The sequence below is a fragment of the Bacillus rossius genome, chromosome 8 (genome assembly GCF_032445375.1).
Source record: "Bacillus rossius redtenbacheri isolate Brsri chromosome 8, Brsri_v3, whole genome shotgun sequence".
Taxonomy (NCBI): Eukaryota; Metazoa; Arthropoda; class Insecta; order Phasmatodea; family Bacillidae; genus Bacillus; species Bacillus rossius.
This window is the reverse complement of record NC_086336.1, coordinates 64,170,833-64,188,869: the sequence shown is the minus strand read 5'-3', so window position 1 is coordinate 64,188,869 and position 18,037 is coordinate 64,170,833. Positions and strand designations below refer to the sequence as shown.

General features: G+C 39.6%; 1 protein-coding gene across 2 annotated transcripts in view; it reads right to left on the bottom strand.

The window, feature by feature from the left end:
- LOC134535081 (intermembrane lipid transfer protein Vps13) overlaps window positions 1–18,037 on the bottom strand; it is a 119,635-nt gene that overhangs the window by 23,082 nt on the left and 78,516 nt on the right. For both annotated transcript variants that reach the window (XM_063373940.1, XM_063373941.1), the window contains 9 exons: window positions 16,292–16,495; window positions 13,839–14,123; window positions 12,505–12,653; window positions 11,212–11,323; window positions 10,081–10,316; window positions 8,935–9,100; window positions 7,048–7,264; window positions 6,059–6,234; window positions 4,880–4,999 (listed from right to left, as the gene is read on the bottom strand). In XM_063373940.1, the coding sequence (XP_063230010.1) occupies window positions 4,880–4,999; window positions 6,059–6,234; window positions 7,048–7,264; window positions 8,935–9,100; window positions 10,081–10,316; window positions 11,212–11,323; window positions 12,505–12,653; window positions 13,839–14,123; window positions 16,292–16,495 (1,665 nt within the window). The remainder of the gene's footprint in view (window positions 1–4,879; window positions 5,000–6,058; window positions 6,235–7,047; window positions 7,265–8,934; window positions 9,101–10,080; window positions 10,317–11,211; window positions 11,324–12,504; window positions 12,654–13,838; window positions 14,124–16,291; window positions 16,496–18,037) is intronic.

Genomic DNA, 18,037 nt, shown 5'->3' with positions numbered 1-18,037 from the left:
CAATATTTGACTCAACTTCAGAACATATCCCAGTTCACATCATTCATAACTCCTAGTTAAATCTCAAAACTTAACAAGCATGACAATGTGTAAGACACTCAAGGAACACGTGCAAGATTCAGTTTTTCACACAGGTACTTGATGCGCGCACCGTTCACTGCCTTGGTGAACAAATCAGCAGGGTTCTCCCTGCCAGTGATGTGCTTAACCTGTATCTTCCCCTTTTCCGTCATGTCCCTCACAAAATGATATTTGATTTCGTCCTTTCAGACACTTCCATGTCTTACACATGGCTATGGCCGTCTCGTCAGAGAAGATCACGGCAGGGCTGGGCGCAGAGCCATCTTGCCCCAATTCAGACATGAACTGTGATAACCATCTTGCTTCCTTCGTTGCTTCGTAGATTGCATAATATTCCGCAACTGCAGTGGAATCAGCAACACAGGTCTGTTTTCTCGAAACCCAGATAACAGGGCCTCCCGCTAAGGTTGCCACAACTCCTGTTATAGATTTTCTGTCACGCCTATCGTTGGCTAGGTCTGCATCATAGTAGAATACGGCAGCACCATTTTATTTAGTAAATTTCAACCTCCAGTCTTTGGTTTGTCTCAGGTATCTGAGCACATGCACAATATCTTGCCAGTCCCGAAGGGTTGGGGTCTCACATTTTTGACTAGACCTGCACACTGCAAAGCTAATGTCCGGTCTTGTTGTTTGCGACAAATGTAGTAGGCTCCCAATCGCTTTGCGGTATAAGTGCTTATCAAAAGCTTTGATTCCAGCATCTGTCCCATCATCATGGTTGATCTCTATGGGGAACGCTTTTCCTCTTGCATTTGTCATTTGAAAAGTACGCAGCAGTTGCTCGATGTAGTGAGACTGATCCAGTAATACAGAGTCACCTGTGGAAATGATGTTCACTGAAAGAAAATTGGTCATCTCCCCCATGGCTCTCACTTCGATAGTCCCAGACAGCTTCTTTTTATGTACTCCACTTTCTCACGCGTCCCGAATATGCCTAGGTAATCAACGTAGACAAATATCACTAGTTCCTTGTGGTCATCTATATATACGCAAGGGTCTTTCTTCAACATTCTCAAATTCCAGCCAGTTAGGATACCGTCAAGGGTGTCATGCCACTCCTTACCACTCTGTTTCAGGCCGTAAATACTTTTTAGCAGTTTACAGACCTTGTCACTACCTTTTTGGTACATCGGCGGTTGCTCCATGTAGATTTCCTTGGTGAGGACCCCGTTCAGATACGCAGCCACGACGTCCAGGTATTCCCTGACCCAGCCCAACTTCACTGACAAAGCTAGGAGGACACGAACTGTCTTTTTCTTCACCACTGGAGAGTAAGTTTCAGTAAAATCTATTCCTGGTATTTGGGAAAACCCACGTGCTACTAGTCTTGCTCTGTACCGTACGGAGCTTCCATCTGAGCTCTCCTTTAATTTTAAGACCCACTTGCACCCTAAAACATTTTTTTCTTTGGGCCTGTCAACAATTTCATAAGTGTTTTTGCTTGTAAAATTTTCAATTTCTTCATCCATCGCTCTTTTCCAATTTATTGCATCACTGCCTCCTAGAGCTTCTTCAACACTCTTTGGTTCATGGGAGCAAGACTCTGTAGACATAGTTATGCACCCGTATGGACAAGAAGGTGCTTCCGAGTGTCTTGACAGGAGTCGAGCAGACCTCCTGATTTCCACTACCGATTCCTCTTCCCATCCCAAGAAGGGTTCTTCGTCTTCCGACAGGGTGTCATTGGAGTTTGGCTCAACGTTTGTTCTTGGTTCAGTGCCTTCTCTTACCTCCTCGTTCTCATGATGTTTCTCAGTTTCCAGCATGCCCTCACAGTTTTCTTCCAGTACCACAATGGTTTTGTTCTCTGTTGACATACCACACGCATTGTATGGAAATTTGCTCTCCTGGAAAATAACATTGTGGGCAATTTTGACCTTCTTAGCTTCTAATTGCCACAGTCGGTAACCCTTAATGTTTGTTTCATAACCTATGAAAACGCACTTGACACCTTTGCTATCCAACTTATCTCTCCCATTCACATACATCCAGGCTCTGCAACCGAATACCCTCAGAAAATCGAATGTCTTCAGTTTCACCTTTTCCCCTCACCAGAACTCCAAGCGTATCTGAAAATTTATGGCACGGGAAGGGCTTAGATTTTTCACGAATGCCACAGTATTTGCCGCCTCAACCCAAAATTCCTTTGGTAGGCCTGATTCTGCAAGCATACACCTGGTGGAATTTACAATTGTTCTATTCGCTCTTTCTGCGACACCGTTTTGTTGCGGTGACTCAGCAACGGTTTTCCTGTGCACTATCCCACATTTTTTGAGATGCGCCTCAAATTCCTTGTTGCAATACTCTCCTCCTCCATCTGTCTGAAGCCCCTTTATCCGGATATCATGCTGCAGTTCAACTTCATTTTGGTATTCCTTGAATGCAGCAAACACATCACTCTTCTTCGCCAAGAATTTTACGGTAAGGTGCCTAGAGTAGTCATCTATGAAGGTTAGTAAATATTGAGCCTTTCCCAAGGACATAGGCAGTTTTCCCATTATGTCAGAGTGTATTAGCTCCAGTGGTCCTTTAGATTTCCTTTCGCTCATTTGGGGAAAACCCATTATTGTAATTTTTCCTTTTATGCAAGTGTCACAAGCATTAAGCATCTTCCCCTCAATCTCCAGTTCGGGTATTTTTCTGATACTTTCTTCATTTAGGTGGCCAAGCCTTTGGTGCCACACCATTACACTCTTCAACGCTGTAGCATCCCTAATTTCACAGTCATGGTTTGGCATATTTACTACATTTGCGATACTGTCCAATTTCTTTTCAGAGTGTAGAACATATAAGCCATTTGAGACTGGAGCCTTGAAAAACATTTCGTCATGATCGTAAGCTATGGCTTCTCTGACATTCATTTCCAGACGAATACCCTTTTTTGCCATCTTGCTTACCGAGAGCAGATTGAAGTTAAATTCTGGCACGTGCAGTACATCTGATACGGTGAGAGTCCACCCCCCACATTCATCAGTGATTTTTATCTCTACCATACCAAATCCATTGACCTTCGCTGTACCTTTACCCATCGTTATTTCCCCTTTGCAGTCTTTCATGTTGAGGAACAGTTCCCTTTGATTTGATATGTGGTCAGTTGCAGCAGAATCTACAACCCAGTCCACAGTGTTTTTCATGGGTGAAACCAAGCCACAAGCACTCACTAATGCCTTGTGTTTTAGCTTCCTATCCTGTTCCTTGCCAGTTGTGTCATTATAAGGCTTTGAATGGTCATCCTCATTGCAGTCACTTGCCCAATGTCCATTATTTCCGCATCTGTAGCACTTCACTTTGTCACAAGTCTTAGCCATGTGAATCCACTCGTTACACCTGTAGCACTTTATATCACTTCCTTGAGTATTTCTTTCAACATACCTATTCTTCCAATACTCAGTTCCTTCATTTCCTTGTCTTCCTCCTCTTCCACGCCCTCTGAACGCTTGAGCACCTCTTAGATGACCATCGCCTTTTGCTGCAAGTGCTGAAACTTCATTTTCTTCCCGATCTTCATTACCTTCTTCTAAAAGTTTTGCTTTTACCAACCTGATCGATAGGTTAGGTTCCTTTCCCAACTCTTCCACCAGTCCACCATATTTATCCCACTGGAGTCCAAGGAGGATGATTCCCGCAATCTGTTTGTCTGTGTATACCCAACCGGCCGATTTTACTTTCTGGTATTGTGTTTGCACACGAGCCACATATTCATGCAATTCCTCCCCTTCACCTTTAGAGATCAAAAACATAGCTTTTAGTGATCTCAATCCTTGCAAAAAACTAACCTTCGTATGTTTGTCCGCCAGTATTTCCCACGCTTCTTTCGCTAGTACACATTCCGCAATATCGTTAAGATACGAGTCGGACACGTTTTTGTACATAAATGCCAAAGCCTTCCTGTTAACCCTTTCTTGATCTGCATTCATTGGTGGCACAAATCCTTGTTCTATAGCATTCCAACAGTTAATTTGTATAAGTTCGGCCTTAGCCCGTAACTTCCATGCAAAGTAATTTTTGGAATCCAGCCGCGGGATGTTGCTTCTATATTCTGTAGTTTCGTGCAAAGCCATCTTGAACCACTGTTTGCCACGTGCGCCGATCGGCAACTTTACCGACTCACTGCCAATCACAGTCACAATCTCATCACTCGCAAAAGACGTCCTGGGCCCATAACCTGTTGTAATTTTCAATTAATGATGTAGCCAACCTTTTGCATTTTTAACTCTCTCTCTGTTTACTAGTATTGCACAGTACACACATAGCCGACATGGCTGCAACGATAACATTCATACACATACAAAAACAAGATGGCACCTAAACAAAGGAGGTCAAATCAAAGTCTATGTAGCAAATACAAATAAAACATTATCACTTTCGTGACTTATGTGTCTCACAAAACATATCCAAGAATGTATAGGTGATGAAACAAACACAAATAATATTTGGTTTTCAAACTTCAAATGCCCCAAATAGTCCACATTTTGAATCATTGCACAATTTATCCTGCTATTGTTTGAAACTGAATACTTTTTGCCTATTCATGTTTTTAATTACACAGTCTCGTTAGAACATTTAACTGGATATTTACATCACACAAATAACTTAACCTCAACAGTGATTGTTGTAAACGACAAACTCATGAGGTATGCTATGTCTAAAGTTCATTATCAATTGAATATTCGTTATTTCGAAGTGTCAATATTTGAAGTTGAATCAAATACTACTGGTAAAATATTCCTATTTGTTTTCGAAAATCCACACAGGCCTAGAGATTAACCACAAGATTAGTATGTTTGAAAGCTACCTTGAGAGGTGAGAAGTGAAGCAAGTCATAGAAATTTTTCTGCTCCTGGGACGAATGCACGGTCACATGGGCAAGAAGTGGTTTGTCTGCCAACTCCTTGTCCGTGTGGAAATTTTTCACCTGAAACAACACAAAGAACCATGCTTAGATATTGACCTAACTACCACCACGTCGAACAGATCAACGAACATTTTCGGTAGAATTAAATCACGTTTCGAAATCTGCCGTCAGATCGTGTTTTGATGGCTGGCTTACCCCAAATTTCTGCTGTGTGTGTCTAGTCAAGTCAGTTACTGGCATGCAATATTTCCAACCACAGATAAGGAGAGACATATGTTTATTAGATAAACCATCTAAAAGACAAATAAATCTACATGGCTTTATTAGATGTAAGAGTTTACAAAAATCTAGAATTTATTTGTTTTGCAAGTCCGAAAATTATTGATAAGGAGCTCCTACTTTAAAGTATAAGTTCATTTAAATCTATGGTAAAGAAGTGCTGAAAGTTTTGTTGAAAGAAAATAATTTAAAATTAATTGAAGAAATAATTAGGTATCCATTTTATTGTTTATTTTTGAAATGTTCTAATTAATGTAAAGATTTTAGAAAAATAAGTAAACAAATATATCTTCCAGGGAATACCTCTTTTAATTAAAGTTCCCTAGTAATAGTAAGATGGTCCACAAAAGGTGTTTCTGCTCTTGTTAATAGGTAGTTTTGAAAGAACAGGCTTTAAAATCTTTCATAATTCATGAGACATACTTCCACTCTCTGTGGCCTCTGAATTATACACTTCAGTGGTAAATCTTTCTATTTCAGCACGCAAATTCCTTCTACAAACTAGAAAATAAGAATAGAAAATGTTGCACATTTTATATATCTGAATTACACGAGGTATGAAGTCTAAATAGCCACATTGGTTATAACTTATAAGTAAGGCTATTTATTGTCTCTTCACAAACACAATAGAGATGTCGAAACGTGCCAGATTAAATACCTTTCACTGTATCTTACATTTCTATTCCTGCACAAGACCATACTTCTTAAGTCCCAAGAAATGCTCATAGGCGTGACGTTTCTTTGCTTTATTTACTCTCCCTTGTAATTTGCCACACATTTCTCTAGCCCACGGAAGCTTCACCGTCAAGGGCGCCGAGGCGTGGGACAGTGTGCGCTCACCTCCTCCTCCTCCGACACCTCGTCGGCAGCGAACATCTCCAGGACGGCGTTGATGAAGCCCATGTCCACCTTGATGTGGAACTCCTGGATGAGCACCTTGAAGTACTTGAACTGCGTGATGGTGCTGTACGGCTGCACTCGCTGCACGACGCTCATCTCCGCGAACGGCTTCAGCACTGCCGGGGCACAGAGCACACAACACCCTCGACTGCTCAGCCGCACCCTTCAGACGTCCTAGACGCAAAGCCAGCCTTCCATGTCGCGGGCACACTAACACAAAAACTTCTGGAACTAACGTTTCGAAAAGAAATCTCTGGTCAGTAGAGACAAGAGTAGTCCAATTTTGTTTTTAAAACAGAAGATTTTTGTGTTTTTGTTTAAATTTTTATAAATGCTGTTTCGTAATACTTACTCCACAAAATAGTGGCAATAATTAATTATACGTTGAATTTTTATAATTAAAATTTTTTTGTAAGAAACTGGTCTAAAACAGATACATTCCAAAACAGGAATAAATTGGTGAACATTTGTGGTTTAAAAGTGATTCAATTTTAGAGGCACAATAAAATAATTATTTTTTTTTGATCTTTGCAATCTTTTGTCACAAAATAACGAGATTCCTTGAATTTCAAACATTTTTAAAAATTAATTTTTTTTTACAAGTTGAATCAAATTTTTGTTAAATGCTGCTTAATTTCATGACATAACTTGCATTTGGGTGCTATATGGTGCATTAACTCGCATTTTGGTGCTATGCAGAGTTACTTCGGTTTTATCGTAAATCACCATATAATCTCGTCTCTCCTAATCAGTAATATTCTAGTTTTAAGGAAATGAAAATAAGAATAGGTGAAATGATAAAGTGACACATGAGTAACTTGTCCTGACGAACGACTGCACCACCGGCTGCTCTGAAAAGCTGCGCGAAGACAGAGAGAGAGAGAGAGAGAGAGAGAGAGAGAGAGAGAGAGAGAGAGAGAGAGACTGACCACTGTCGGCGGCCACGCTCTTGGGCGGGGGGACGGGCGCGAGGATCACCGGGAACACGCAGTCGTACATCTGGTTGTCGATCTGCAGGCGGTTGAGCTTGGCGTGCAGCTGCAGCGTGTGGGGCGACGTCTTCATCTGGAACCACACGCCCGCCTGGAACGAGCGCCTCAGGACCCGCTTGTGGGGGCGCAGCATCTCGTTCGTGTCGAAGTTCACCTGCGGAACACACCACCATACACTCTCCACAGCCCTTCCCCCCACCGCGACTGCACCGCGGTCGTGCGAGTGGAGTAGTGACGGATAGAGACAAGACTTTGTGGTTTTATTTTTAGTCCAGTTTTGTTTTTATTTTAAAAAAAGCTGTTTTGTAATACTCACTCCACCAAAAGAGCGATAAAATTAATATTGTGCATTTAATGATAAAATAATTTGTAATCAATTGGTCTAAAACAGATGAATTCACAACAATAAAAATAATATGGCGAGCATTTGTGGTTTGAAAGTGATTCAATAAGAGATGCACAATAAAAAAATTAAGATTAATTTTTCTGATCCATGCACTTTGGTACAATTTTTTTTGCCCAGAAATATTGACATTCCTTGAATTTCAAACATTAAAAGATTACTTTTTTATGATTTGAATTAAGCTACTTTATTCCAAGATGCAACTTAAATTTCGGAGCTACATGGTGTGTTAACTTGCATTTCAGTGTTAGGCGGTGTTTCGACATTCTTTTCTGTGTTATTTCGGTTTAATTGCAATCCACCATATAATCTTGTCCCTAGTGAGGGAATGAATGAGCAGGGAAAACAGAAGCACCTCTAGAAAACCCACCAACCATGTTGCCCAATGAAAAGCCCAGGTTTGGCCCTACATCCACTCCGTGGGAGGCAACTGACCGGACCAGTCAGCCACCTTTTCCCCGCGAAAAAAATGTAATTTTCATATTGCTATCATACACATGGGTCCCAGCAAGCAATATTACAGACACCAAACCATCACACCAATGCAACAGACCTGAAAATTTCATGACTAGTTTGTCTTAGATATTTTTTGGGGGAAGGAGGTGAAACTAATCCTCAAAATTGGAAAATTGTACAAGACACAAATCTTTATTGGAAAAGAAAAGATTAGAATTCTACAAAGTGCAATACGGGATACAAAAATGTGTTATATACTGATTTTCTGTACATAAAAAATAAATTCTGAAAAGCTAACAGAACTCAACCTATCCATTTTTAAGTTTTTTTTTATTATCCCTTACCAAATGCTTCGTACAATATTTTCTCGCTTCTTAATTTTTTTTTGTGACTTCAACATAAACTTATTTCAACGTGTTTGATGCTATCATGTTTCTCATACTAATGTTTTGAAGAAAAATTACTACATAGTGATAATCCTAATCCATCCAAACTTCTTCAGTAAACTGCACTGCTATTTAATTCACTCTAATTGTCAGCAACAGATCAATCTGCAAGCATAGTTAATTTTCATGCTGCATTCACACCTCTGTTTTATAATTTTTCAAACGTGTGAATAAATAACTAAAAATTAGATAATGTTCTTATTAAGTACAATTGTTTCAAACAATTGAAAAGTATCAACTTTTTTTAAAAATTTATCAGTTATTAACTTATCAAGTTTGTAATCATGGGTTTGAGTGCTCGCAAATGCAGATGTTTCAAAATTTCTCACCTGGATTGAAACAAACATGCAAATTAAAAATTCGAAGTTCTTGCTGTATTAATATTACACAAGCAAAACCTTAAAACACTTGTTATTATTTAAATGACATTTCAAGTGTTTTTTTTTCAAGAGATTCCACAGATTAAAACTCAGGCACCAGATAGAGTGAAAAGTAGGAATAAAATCTACTTGTACTTACTTCCATGTTGTTCTCAAGAGTAACGTTGGACACTGAAGCCCCTCCAGCAACTTGTTTTTCCGACAAGTACCGCTGATATGCTTCTTCGATCACGTCGACATCCTTAGACACCATTGGCCTGAAGCGCCTGCCATTCAGCTTCCGAGTTTCCCATATGATACCAGAGCTGGAAAACGTTTGGCAGAATCACACAATGCACCTTGAGGACATAAGAGGAAGTACGAATGGAGGAAGTATGAATGAATGAACCAACATCAAGGCCATTAACTCCGAAGTTTGCCGAAGGAGAATTGTTCGGGTGTAATCGGGAATGGCAGAACTTTATGTGCATCTTAGGCTTCCCGAAACACTGTATCCACATGCCGAGAAAACCTTGCTCCAGAGCACATTGAACAGCTCGTGTTTCTCCATGAAAGACTTCTACAAAAATGTTGATTATGATCATTCCTATAGTAATATGTTTTTTTTTTTTTTTTTTATATATTGAGTTATGTTTAGGCTTAGGCATGAATATTAAAATATATACAGTATTACTATTCTAAAAAAAAAAGTTGATATTTATTGTATGGCTACAAAAATTTCCTGGAATAGTGACAAATACTTTTCCACTTATGCTATGGTTTTGAATAAAATTTTGCTCGGTGTCGGTGATTAAAAAATGCCTTTATACTTTTTTTTTTGGTTAAGAAGTAAATTTTAATAATACTCTGCATTTTCAAAAGAAACAAAATTATTAAAGACCATGAAAATATTTGCAGCAATGAGAATCCTCACACCCGAGATTTATATAGGGCCTTGATATTTGCTGGTCTTTAAACATTACAGTTATATATAAATAATGGATATTTATGGATTTTACTACTCGACTCGAATTTAACTCGAACTCGAAACATTTCTTGAATACTCGCTCGAACTCGACTCGACCTATAAAGCCTATACTCGCATGACTAATTATGCGAATATTAAATGGTTTGTAATGATCATAATTTTTCAACGGCACCCTACAACCAACTAGTAATTCTATATTGAAATTACACAACACTAATTTGTGCAGTGTGCTTTTCACGGCAAAAGTACAATATAAAATTAAGGAACTCGCAGTTGAAACATGTCGGTGCAATAAGGAGACACAGGCCCCGTCCTCACCTGGCGATGCCGATGTACAGCAGCTCGGTGCGCACCAGGTTGTTCACCACGGACAGCCCCATGCCGTGCACGCACACGGTCAGCTCCTGAGCCGTGGCCTCGAACTCCCCGGCCAGCTGCGCGTTGTGGGCGATGGCTATCTCCGGCGTGAACAACAGAACCCGCTGCAAGCCGTCCAGGAACGACACCCAGAACGCACTTTCGTCACAAACCACTTTCAGTTCACCGATTCCATCCTGAAATGAAAACCAAAACGGTTCGCCATTAGCGAGTATTGTGAATTCCTTCTTTTGACCAACCAACAAACTTTCATCAGCATATAGTTAAAAAGGTACAATTTTTTTTTTTAGGGCATTTAAGATTTAATATAATTTTACAGTAGTTCTATGAACTTAAAACTAGTACTTGACAGATGAGAATATCTTAAGTAACTGCTCTCATGTCAGTGTTACAAGATGTTCACACACCCGATAGTATTCATGCTGCTGTTACACAAAAACCAGATAAGAAGTAAATAAATAGTTTTTTAAAGTTATGTTATATTTTGGTTGAACGTGTTGACGGCTGCGAGGTCGCCAGGAACCTGCCACGGCCCATCACGCAGAGCCGGCACGGCATCTGCACGGAGCGCTCTCCGACCGGCCGGACCGCGATTCCAGCCCGGGTGCTCCCGAATGGCCCAACGCTGGTCCGACGTTTACAACTGCCTCACCTCGTGAGATAGAGTAACAAGCTTTGGAAGGAGTAGTTGGACAATGGAAAACTTTACAAAATGAAATTGCTACGTCAGCCAGCAGTCTATGTTCAGTTAGTTGATGACATTACAAGAAAATATATTATAGCCTGTTAGGCAGTTAATATGTTTCTAGTATAAGATATTTGATGAAGTTAATACCATGTTATAATCTTACAATAAAATTAAATAAAATTTATGACAAAAAAAAATGTACATTCACAAGGCATATTTTCCAAGAGATACTAATTTTCAATTAAAGAAAATGTTGATAGCAGGAAACTAAGTTTCCAAGACCAGGAATTGGAAAACAGCAGGGTCTGAACTTTATGAGTTCAGTGAATCCAATATTCATGTTGCAAACCACATTCAAGGGGAAAACAAAAATTCTGACAGACCTTTCTCAATTCATCAGTGAATTCTTTCTTCTTCTCGTCATTCCAAATGATTTGCCGTGATCCTGTGGGTTTCGCCCAAGTGAACATCATCATGTGCTTTGGCTGGAGTGTTCTGTGGAAGAAGAAAAAAGGTGCATGTACTTATGTAGGCATATTAGAAGTTATACATCTTTGGCATGATAATTACAAATTATGAGTCACGGTATCACAATACATGTGGCCATTGGCTTGCATCCTTAGTTTGTTAATTAAACTAGAGCACATAGCGACAGCACAGCGCTCATCATATTTAAGACAACAAATACAATTTTCTGAGATGATATATTTTTTCTCTGCAAAAATATTTTTCCTCAGCTAAAATATTTTTTCTCGGTTAATGTATTTTTTCTTGGCTAATATTGTAAGTATACACAAAGAAAACCAAATTTCAGAAAATGTTAGCTAGTTTCGGGATTAAAACTTTGGTACTAGCAGTTGTAGCTATTACTCAAATATAAAAAATACATATGAGCATAGATTTTCCAATTTATTTGTTACTGAACTATTTTTCCAGTAATTTTAAAATAAACCATGTGATATGTTGTGTCTCTTGCATTTGAACACAACTTGAAACGCTTATGCACATTGGACTTCATTCTGTTAAATTTTTTTGCATGGTGCACACACATTTCGTTGCATCCTACACTTAACCTTCAAGAGGCCTAAGGAAGTGTAACTTCAAGAATCTTCAGTTTCTCATTTTTAAAAATAAAATAATTTATAGTACCATATACAATTAGTACCAAGTATTTATCACATATTTCCAGTTGACCAAATTCAATAATGTACAAAACAAGCTTGCATTTTTGATTCAGCCATTTTGTCTTAAATACATATTAAAATAAATTGCTGCATACTCAAATTCAACAATAATAAAAATTAAATATTTAGATCTATAGTCAGAATGGCTTCAATTAATAACAAGATTACCCAAGTATGTTGTTTTTTTTATTTTTTTTATAATTACAATAATAAAACTTAAACCTGGAGGTAAATTTTAACAAATTAAAATCCCCTTATGATTTCCAACCTGGACAATGTACAGTAAATCCTGTTACGAAGTTTCTCAATGCACTTAAAAATTTAGAATTATTAACAGAGAAATTTTATAAAAAGGTGCAGTGCTTAATTTTTATAATTTATAATGCAGGAAATTTTTTTAGATGTTATTTTCTTAATAGAGTTTTACTGTACTTACAAAGCCTGCAAAAAACATTCTTACGACGTTAGGAGTTGTAACTCTCTACCACTTACATGTTGTTGTCCAATCCTTTCTCACAGAAGGTGATGGGACAGTTTGTGTGGTTGATGATCAGTGCCGGGGCTAGGCCGGGCTCGTACGAAGTGAAGGCCACGTACACAGCACCCTCCGTCACCTGGACGTCTACGTTCAGCCCGCCGAACTGGAACAACATAGACAGCCGATGACGTTCAAGATTATATCGTCAATGAACAAGGCATGGAACTGCAACATACTCAAACCCACCAATTTATTCAATCTGTAATAGAATGAATAGCTTTAGAACGTGCTAGCTTTCACCAGGAGTGTTGAGGAAATATTGTGACAAAGGAGTAGGCCAACAACAGTTCTGTTATTCTTCACTTTCCCCCTTTCCACTACCGCAGTGCTAACCAACTTGCAGTTAGTCAAGTCTCTGGCTTGTACGTCTTTCTCCCACACCAACTGGAAGAGCACGTCACCTCAGGAGCCATCACCACCACTGAAGTCACCACAATCCAATGAGAATGAAGGGAATGCAGCTATGCTTATTGAGGGAAGAGACTAAGATGTAGTTAAATATAGGGGAGCAAGACAGATATTAAGTCACAGCACCTGATGTAAAAAAAAAAACTGTTTACACTACCAACTAACTGCAATGACCTAAAATAATCAACAAAGTCCAAGAAATGGGTCCAAAGCTTTTCTTAATTTACTCAACTACTTACCTACATTCTCTGTATAAAAAAAAAAAAAAATATATACACAATACCTTAGTTATGTATCAGGGAGCGTTCAAGTATTACGTAATGCAATTTTTGAAGATTTTTTACCATTCCTCCCCTCCCATGTAACGCGCAGTAACAGTATTCTGTACCCCCTCCCCCTCCTTAAACGTTACGTAACACCCAAGTGACCATTTTTACCTAAAAGTCCTAATTATGTTGCGCAAAGTACCGGAAAGTCGCTAAAATACCTTTGTTATTGTTTTAATCGCGTTTGCGGTAATAATAAATAAAACAAGCAATTTCTAACTCGCAATACATGCGTATATTGTTTATTTTATTTTATATATTGTTATTTCATAAAAAAAATGACGTACAATATAATCGAGGGATTCCCCGTAAAACATAAATGGAAAAGGGTTGCAAACTTGGAAAATTGTAATTGCCTAATTTTTTTATTTAAATAAAAAAAAAACAATAATACGTAACGCGTTGTTCGAACCCCCCCCTTCCGCCCTTGTAACACATCGTAACATTTTACAAGACCCCCCTCCCCCCAAATTGCGTTACGTAATACTTGAACACCCCCTCACCTAAATTCGGTTTATTAAAATTTTTGGTTCAACAGAAGACTGCGTTCGTACCTTGTTGTCGAGCCGGAGCAGGGTCGTGTGCACCGTCTCGTAGCTGAAGGGCGGCGTCGCCTCCTGGGTGCCGCACACACGCACTCGCATCTCCTTGCTGCCCTTGCTGCTGCGCGGCCAGAACGGGGAGCACTCCCCGGGCCCCACGTGCGTCCACGGGCTCTCGGGCAGGTCCGCTTCCTGGCACTCGACCGGGGCGCGCGCATTGTTGATGAGCACGAAGTAGGGCGTGAATATCACCTGCTTGGTGAGCGTCGAGTACGTCAGCTGGATCTGCACGCCTATCTGTGACAGGACGCGCGCGACCGGATCTTAGAGACGGGCGGCCGGGAGCTACGACCACCACACAACGTCTACACACTGCTCCACATCTCCACGCGACGAACAATCAGTCTGGCCGGGAGCTACGACCACCACACAACGTCTACACGCTGCTCCACATCTCCACGCGACAAACAATCAGTCTGGCCGGGAGCTACGACAACCACACACCGTCTACACACTGCTCCACATCTCCACGCGACAAACAATCAGTCTGGCCAGGAGCTACGACCACCACACAACGTCTACACACTGCTCCACATCTCCACGCGACAAACAATCAATCTGGCCAGGAGCTACGACCACCACACAACGTCTACACGCTGCTCCACATCTCCACGCGACAAACAATCAGTCTGGCCGGGAGCTACGACCACCACACAACGTCTACACACTGCTCCACATCTCCACGCAATGAACAATCACTCTGGCCGGGAGCTACGACCACCACACAACGTCTACACGCTGCTCCACATCTCCACGCGACAAACAATCAGTCTGGAATGATGCTACTGTCCTCACATTACTAGAACTGAGCAAATATTTGTCCTGACAATTTGTGAACGTGAATTTTTAATAACTATGAAAAAACTTGCAAGATTTAAAAAACAAACAAACGTGGAGTGCATGCAACTGATAACAGTAAGGAGTGTAGTGAGTAGCTGTTGAGAAAACTCACACATCATTTCATATAAATAAAATTAATGGTGCCTTTGGTGAACTATTCATGCAACTTGTGTTTCACGTTTCTTTGTTTTAAATCTTAGAAGTATTTTCATAGCTATTAAAAATTCACAATCATTAATTTTTAGTACAATCTGTAATGGGGTTATAAATAAGAGAAATTATTTTATACTTTTTAGTCAGTTTTAACAATGTTGCATATTAATTTTTGACGTGAAAACTTCTTATAAATCGATGAACGCCAGCTGCACGCACGAAAAAGCATGACTCATTGTCACATTCCGCCTGAGCCAAGCGTGCAAGAACCGGCAAAACACCATGCGAGAAAATCTTCTAGAATATCAAACAGGTTAAGGCAGGCTTTTTAACTAATTGTTCTTGATTATATTTGAACAAATTATTTAAATTAAATTTGCAAAAACTGTAAATAATATTTGAAAATTAAAAAGTATGCAATTTTTCATCAATGTTTTCTTATGACGTTATCACGTAAAATTATCGTCCGTAAACCGACTTTACAGACCCCCCCTTTAATTTTATTATTATTTGAGGAAAAATATTTTGGTACAATAATCAAGAAAGTAGCACACACATATGCATTTCACGTTCATCTCTATTTCCAAGCCGTATAAAGACAGGGAAACTGTTTTAAGCCCTATGAAAGCAGCTACCAACAGAAAGACGTCACACCACACTGTGCCTCGCGCACAAGGAGCTTCTGAGCTTTCAGCCCTCCGAAACGCTCGATGCTTCCGGCCAAATGACACCCTTTACAAAGAACTCTGAATTTTGTAGAGTACTCTAACTCTAACTCACAGAGTTCACAGTACTCATGCAAACAAAATTACAGCTATGAAAATTATTAATGGCATGCCCATGGACGCTGTACCCCTTTCTCACTAGCCATAACTTTTACAGATTTACACTGTCTGTGTGTTATTCTTGTCTCATACAAACTAATTTTCACTTACCATCCAAGCAAATAGTAAGCAACAGAAATAAAAGTTAAAAAAAAAAAAAATTTTTGCACATTTAGATTGTGCAGTACATTTTCATGGACGCACACCATTGCTGGTTTTCACCGTATGTCATAGAGAAACCACAAAAAAAAAAAAAAGAAATAATTTTGCTTGTATTTCTGTGTGTTTGTGAATTTATCTTTTCGTCCTTTCTTGTGGTTTCTCTACAACATACAGTGAAAACCAGCAATGACGTAAAAAAATGTTTTAAATCCATCGTCCCAGTCGCAAGAATATCGTTCAAACAAGTTTTTCCTCGGTGATTCCGATGGTAACCTTTTACTGGACTTTTTAAGTATGCACTGCAAGGTGAAAACGAAGGAATATCGAGTTATTTTTGCCAAGCTGCCACGACCTCCGGGGGGGGCCCGGGACTACTCCGATCAGGCGATCACAGCGAGTGGACGCACGCCGGTCGTGCAGAGTCACCTGGTACACGAGCTCCGGGGACTTGCAGGTGATGACGCCGGAGCTGCCCGCCACGTCCAGGGAGAACCTGTCCGACCACTCCTCCCAGCCCACGCGCACGGCCGCCTTCTTCTTGCCGAAGAACGACTTGGCCTTGAAGGAGAAGAGCACCGGGCCCTTGTACTCGGGCGGGTGGAACAGCACGTTCACCGACTCGTCCCCTTGCTGGAACAACCGCCGGTCGCGCTCGCATCGCCCAGCTAGGACACTCGTCGACAACCTCAACAGGATAACATGCAGGGGCGCAACAACTAAATTTCCAAAAGGAGGGGGGCAATATACCTTTTTATAAATAATCATCGATCCCCCCCTATTGAAGCAGGGGGTCCGGGAGTCCTCCCCCGGGGAAATTTAGTATTTCAAGGTGGAAAATGGTGCTATTTAAGCAGTTTATTATCTAAAAATTGATTACACAGCACCGTGTTTGCCCCCGTTTGCCCCCACTTCAAGGTTTCAGAGAGGGGGGGGGGGGGGGGGGGCAAAATAACCTTGCCACCCCCCTCCTCCCTGTTTTTGCACCCCTGATAACATGTGCATGCAGTTTGCAACCTGCATACACCCGTCGTCAAAGATAGTTCGACAAATGCAAAAGACTGCCAGGACATGCAAGTGCAAAAGTTCCAAAAAGAACACATGCATACAAACTGGATAATAAAAATGGTTTCACAAATACTACATTAATATGAAGTTTAAAAAGCTATGTATTGCTGTAAGATTTTCAAATTTCTTGAATATGAAATGGGTTCTTTGTCTTAACAAAAAAAAATTACTGCAATCTTATATGTAAATATTTTACAAAACAGAGACACACCTTTTTTTTTTTTTTTTTTTTAAATTTTGATAATCTTTAAACAAAAGGGTTATAAAAAAATGGGTTGGTTCTCAAACTAATTTTTATTTCGTACATTTATTCAGTTTGTGTTTATTTAGCATTATCAGGAATAGTGTAAATACAGCTATAATTGAAAAAATTTCAGTTACCCATATATGTAAGGTAACAATATTAAATCCCCAAGTTCAATGTAGAAGTACAATTTAAAATGTACAAAAATACAAAATGAAAGCTATGCTAATAATATATGTAATATTAGACAAACAGTAAACACCACACTGAAAGCACTGCAGTTGCTTAATGAGTCCTAAATTAATCACTACATATTAATAACACACACAATAGGAAACAAAACCTGTTTCAGTATATATATCGGAAAGTGATTGAAATACAGCTTTTTTTGTTTAATGGTGTTAGCACAATTAACTAGACCATGTCAAACGCACTCACTGAAACAGAACTGCTTGCCAGGCTAAGAGTGGACATCCAGCGCTGAAACCAACCACAACTTACAACTAGCAAACTACTACTAGTGCAATCTATATCAATTAAATTGCATATATGCAAAGCAGTAAGCCATTTCAGTGCAAAGAGCAGGCTTCATTATCAATCATATCTGATGAGTAATTATGACCACTTGTATGAAGGCACATTAAATTTTAACAACATTCTGTACACTTCTAAAGTAATCACACTTAGAATGACACCTAGAAGTAAAACAAAACCAAATATTTGTTGGTGGATTTGTCTGGATAACACCGGTGATAAGTTGCAGCCGCAAATCGATAAAAAAATAATAAATAACTTTTTTGTGCTTCAGATTTCTCCAAGCCAAAATAGGAGCTAATAATATTAAACTACCCTCGTATTTTTTT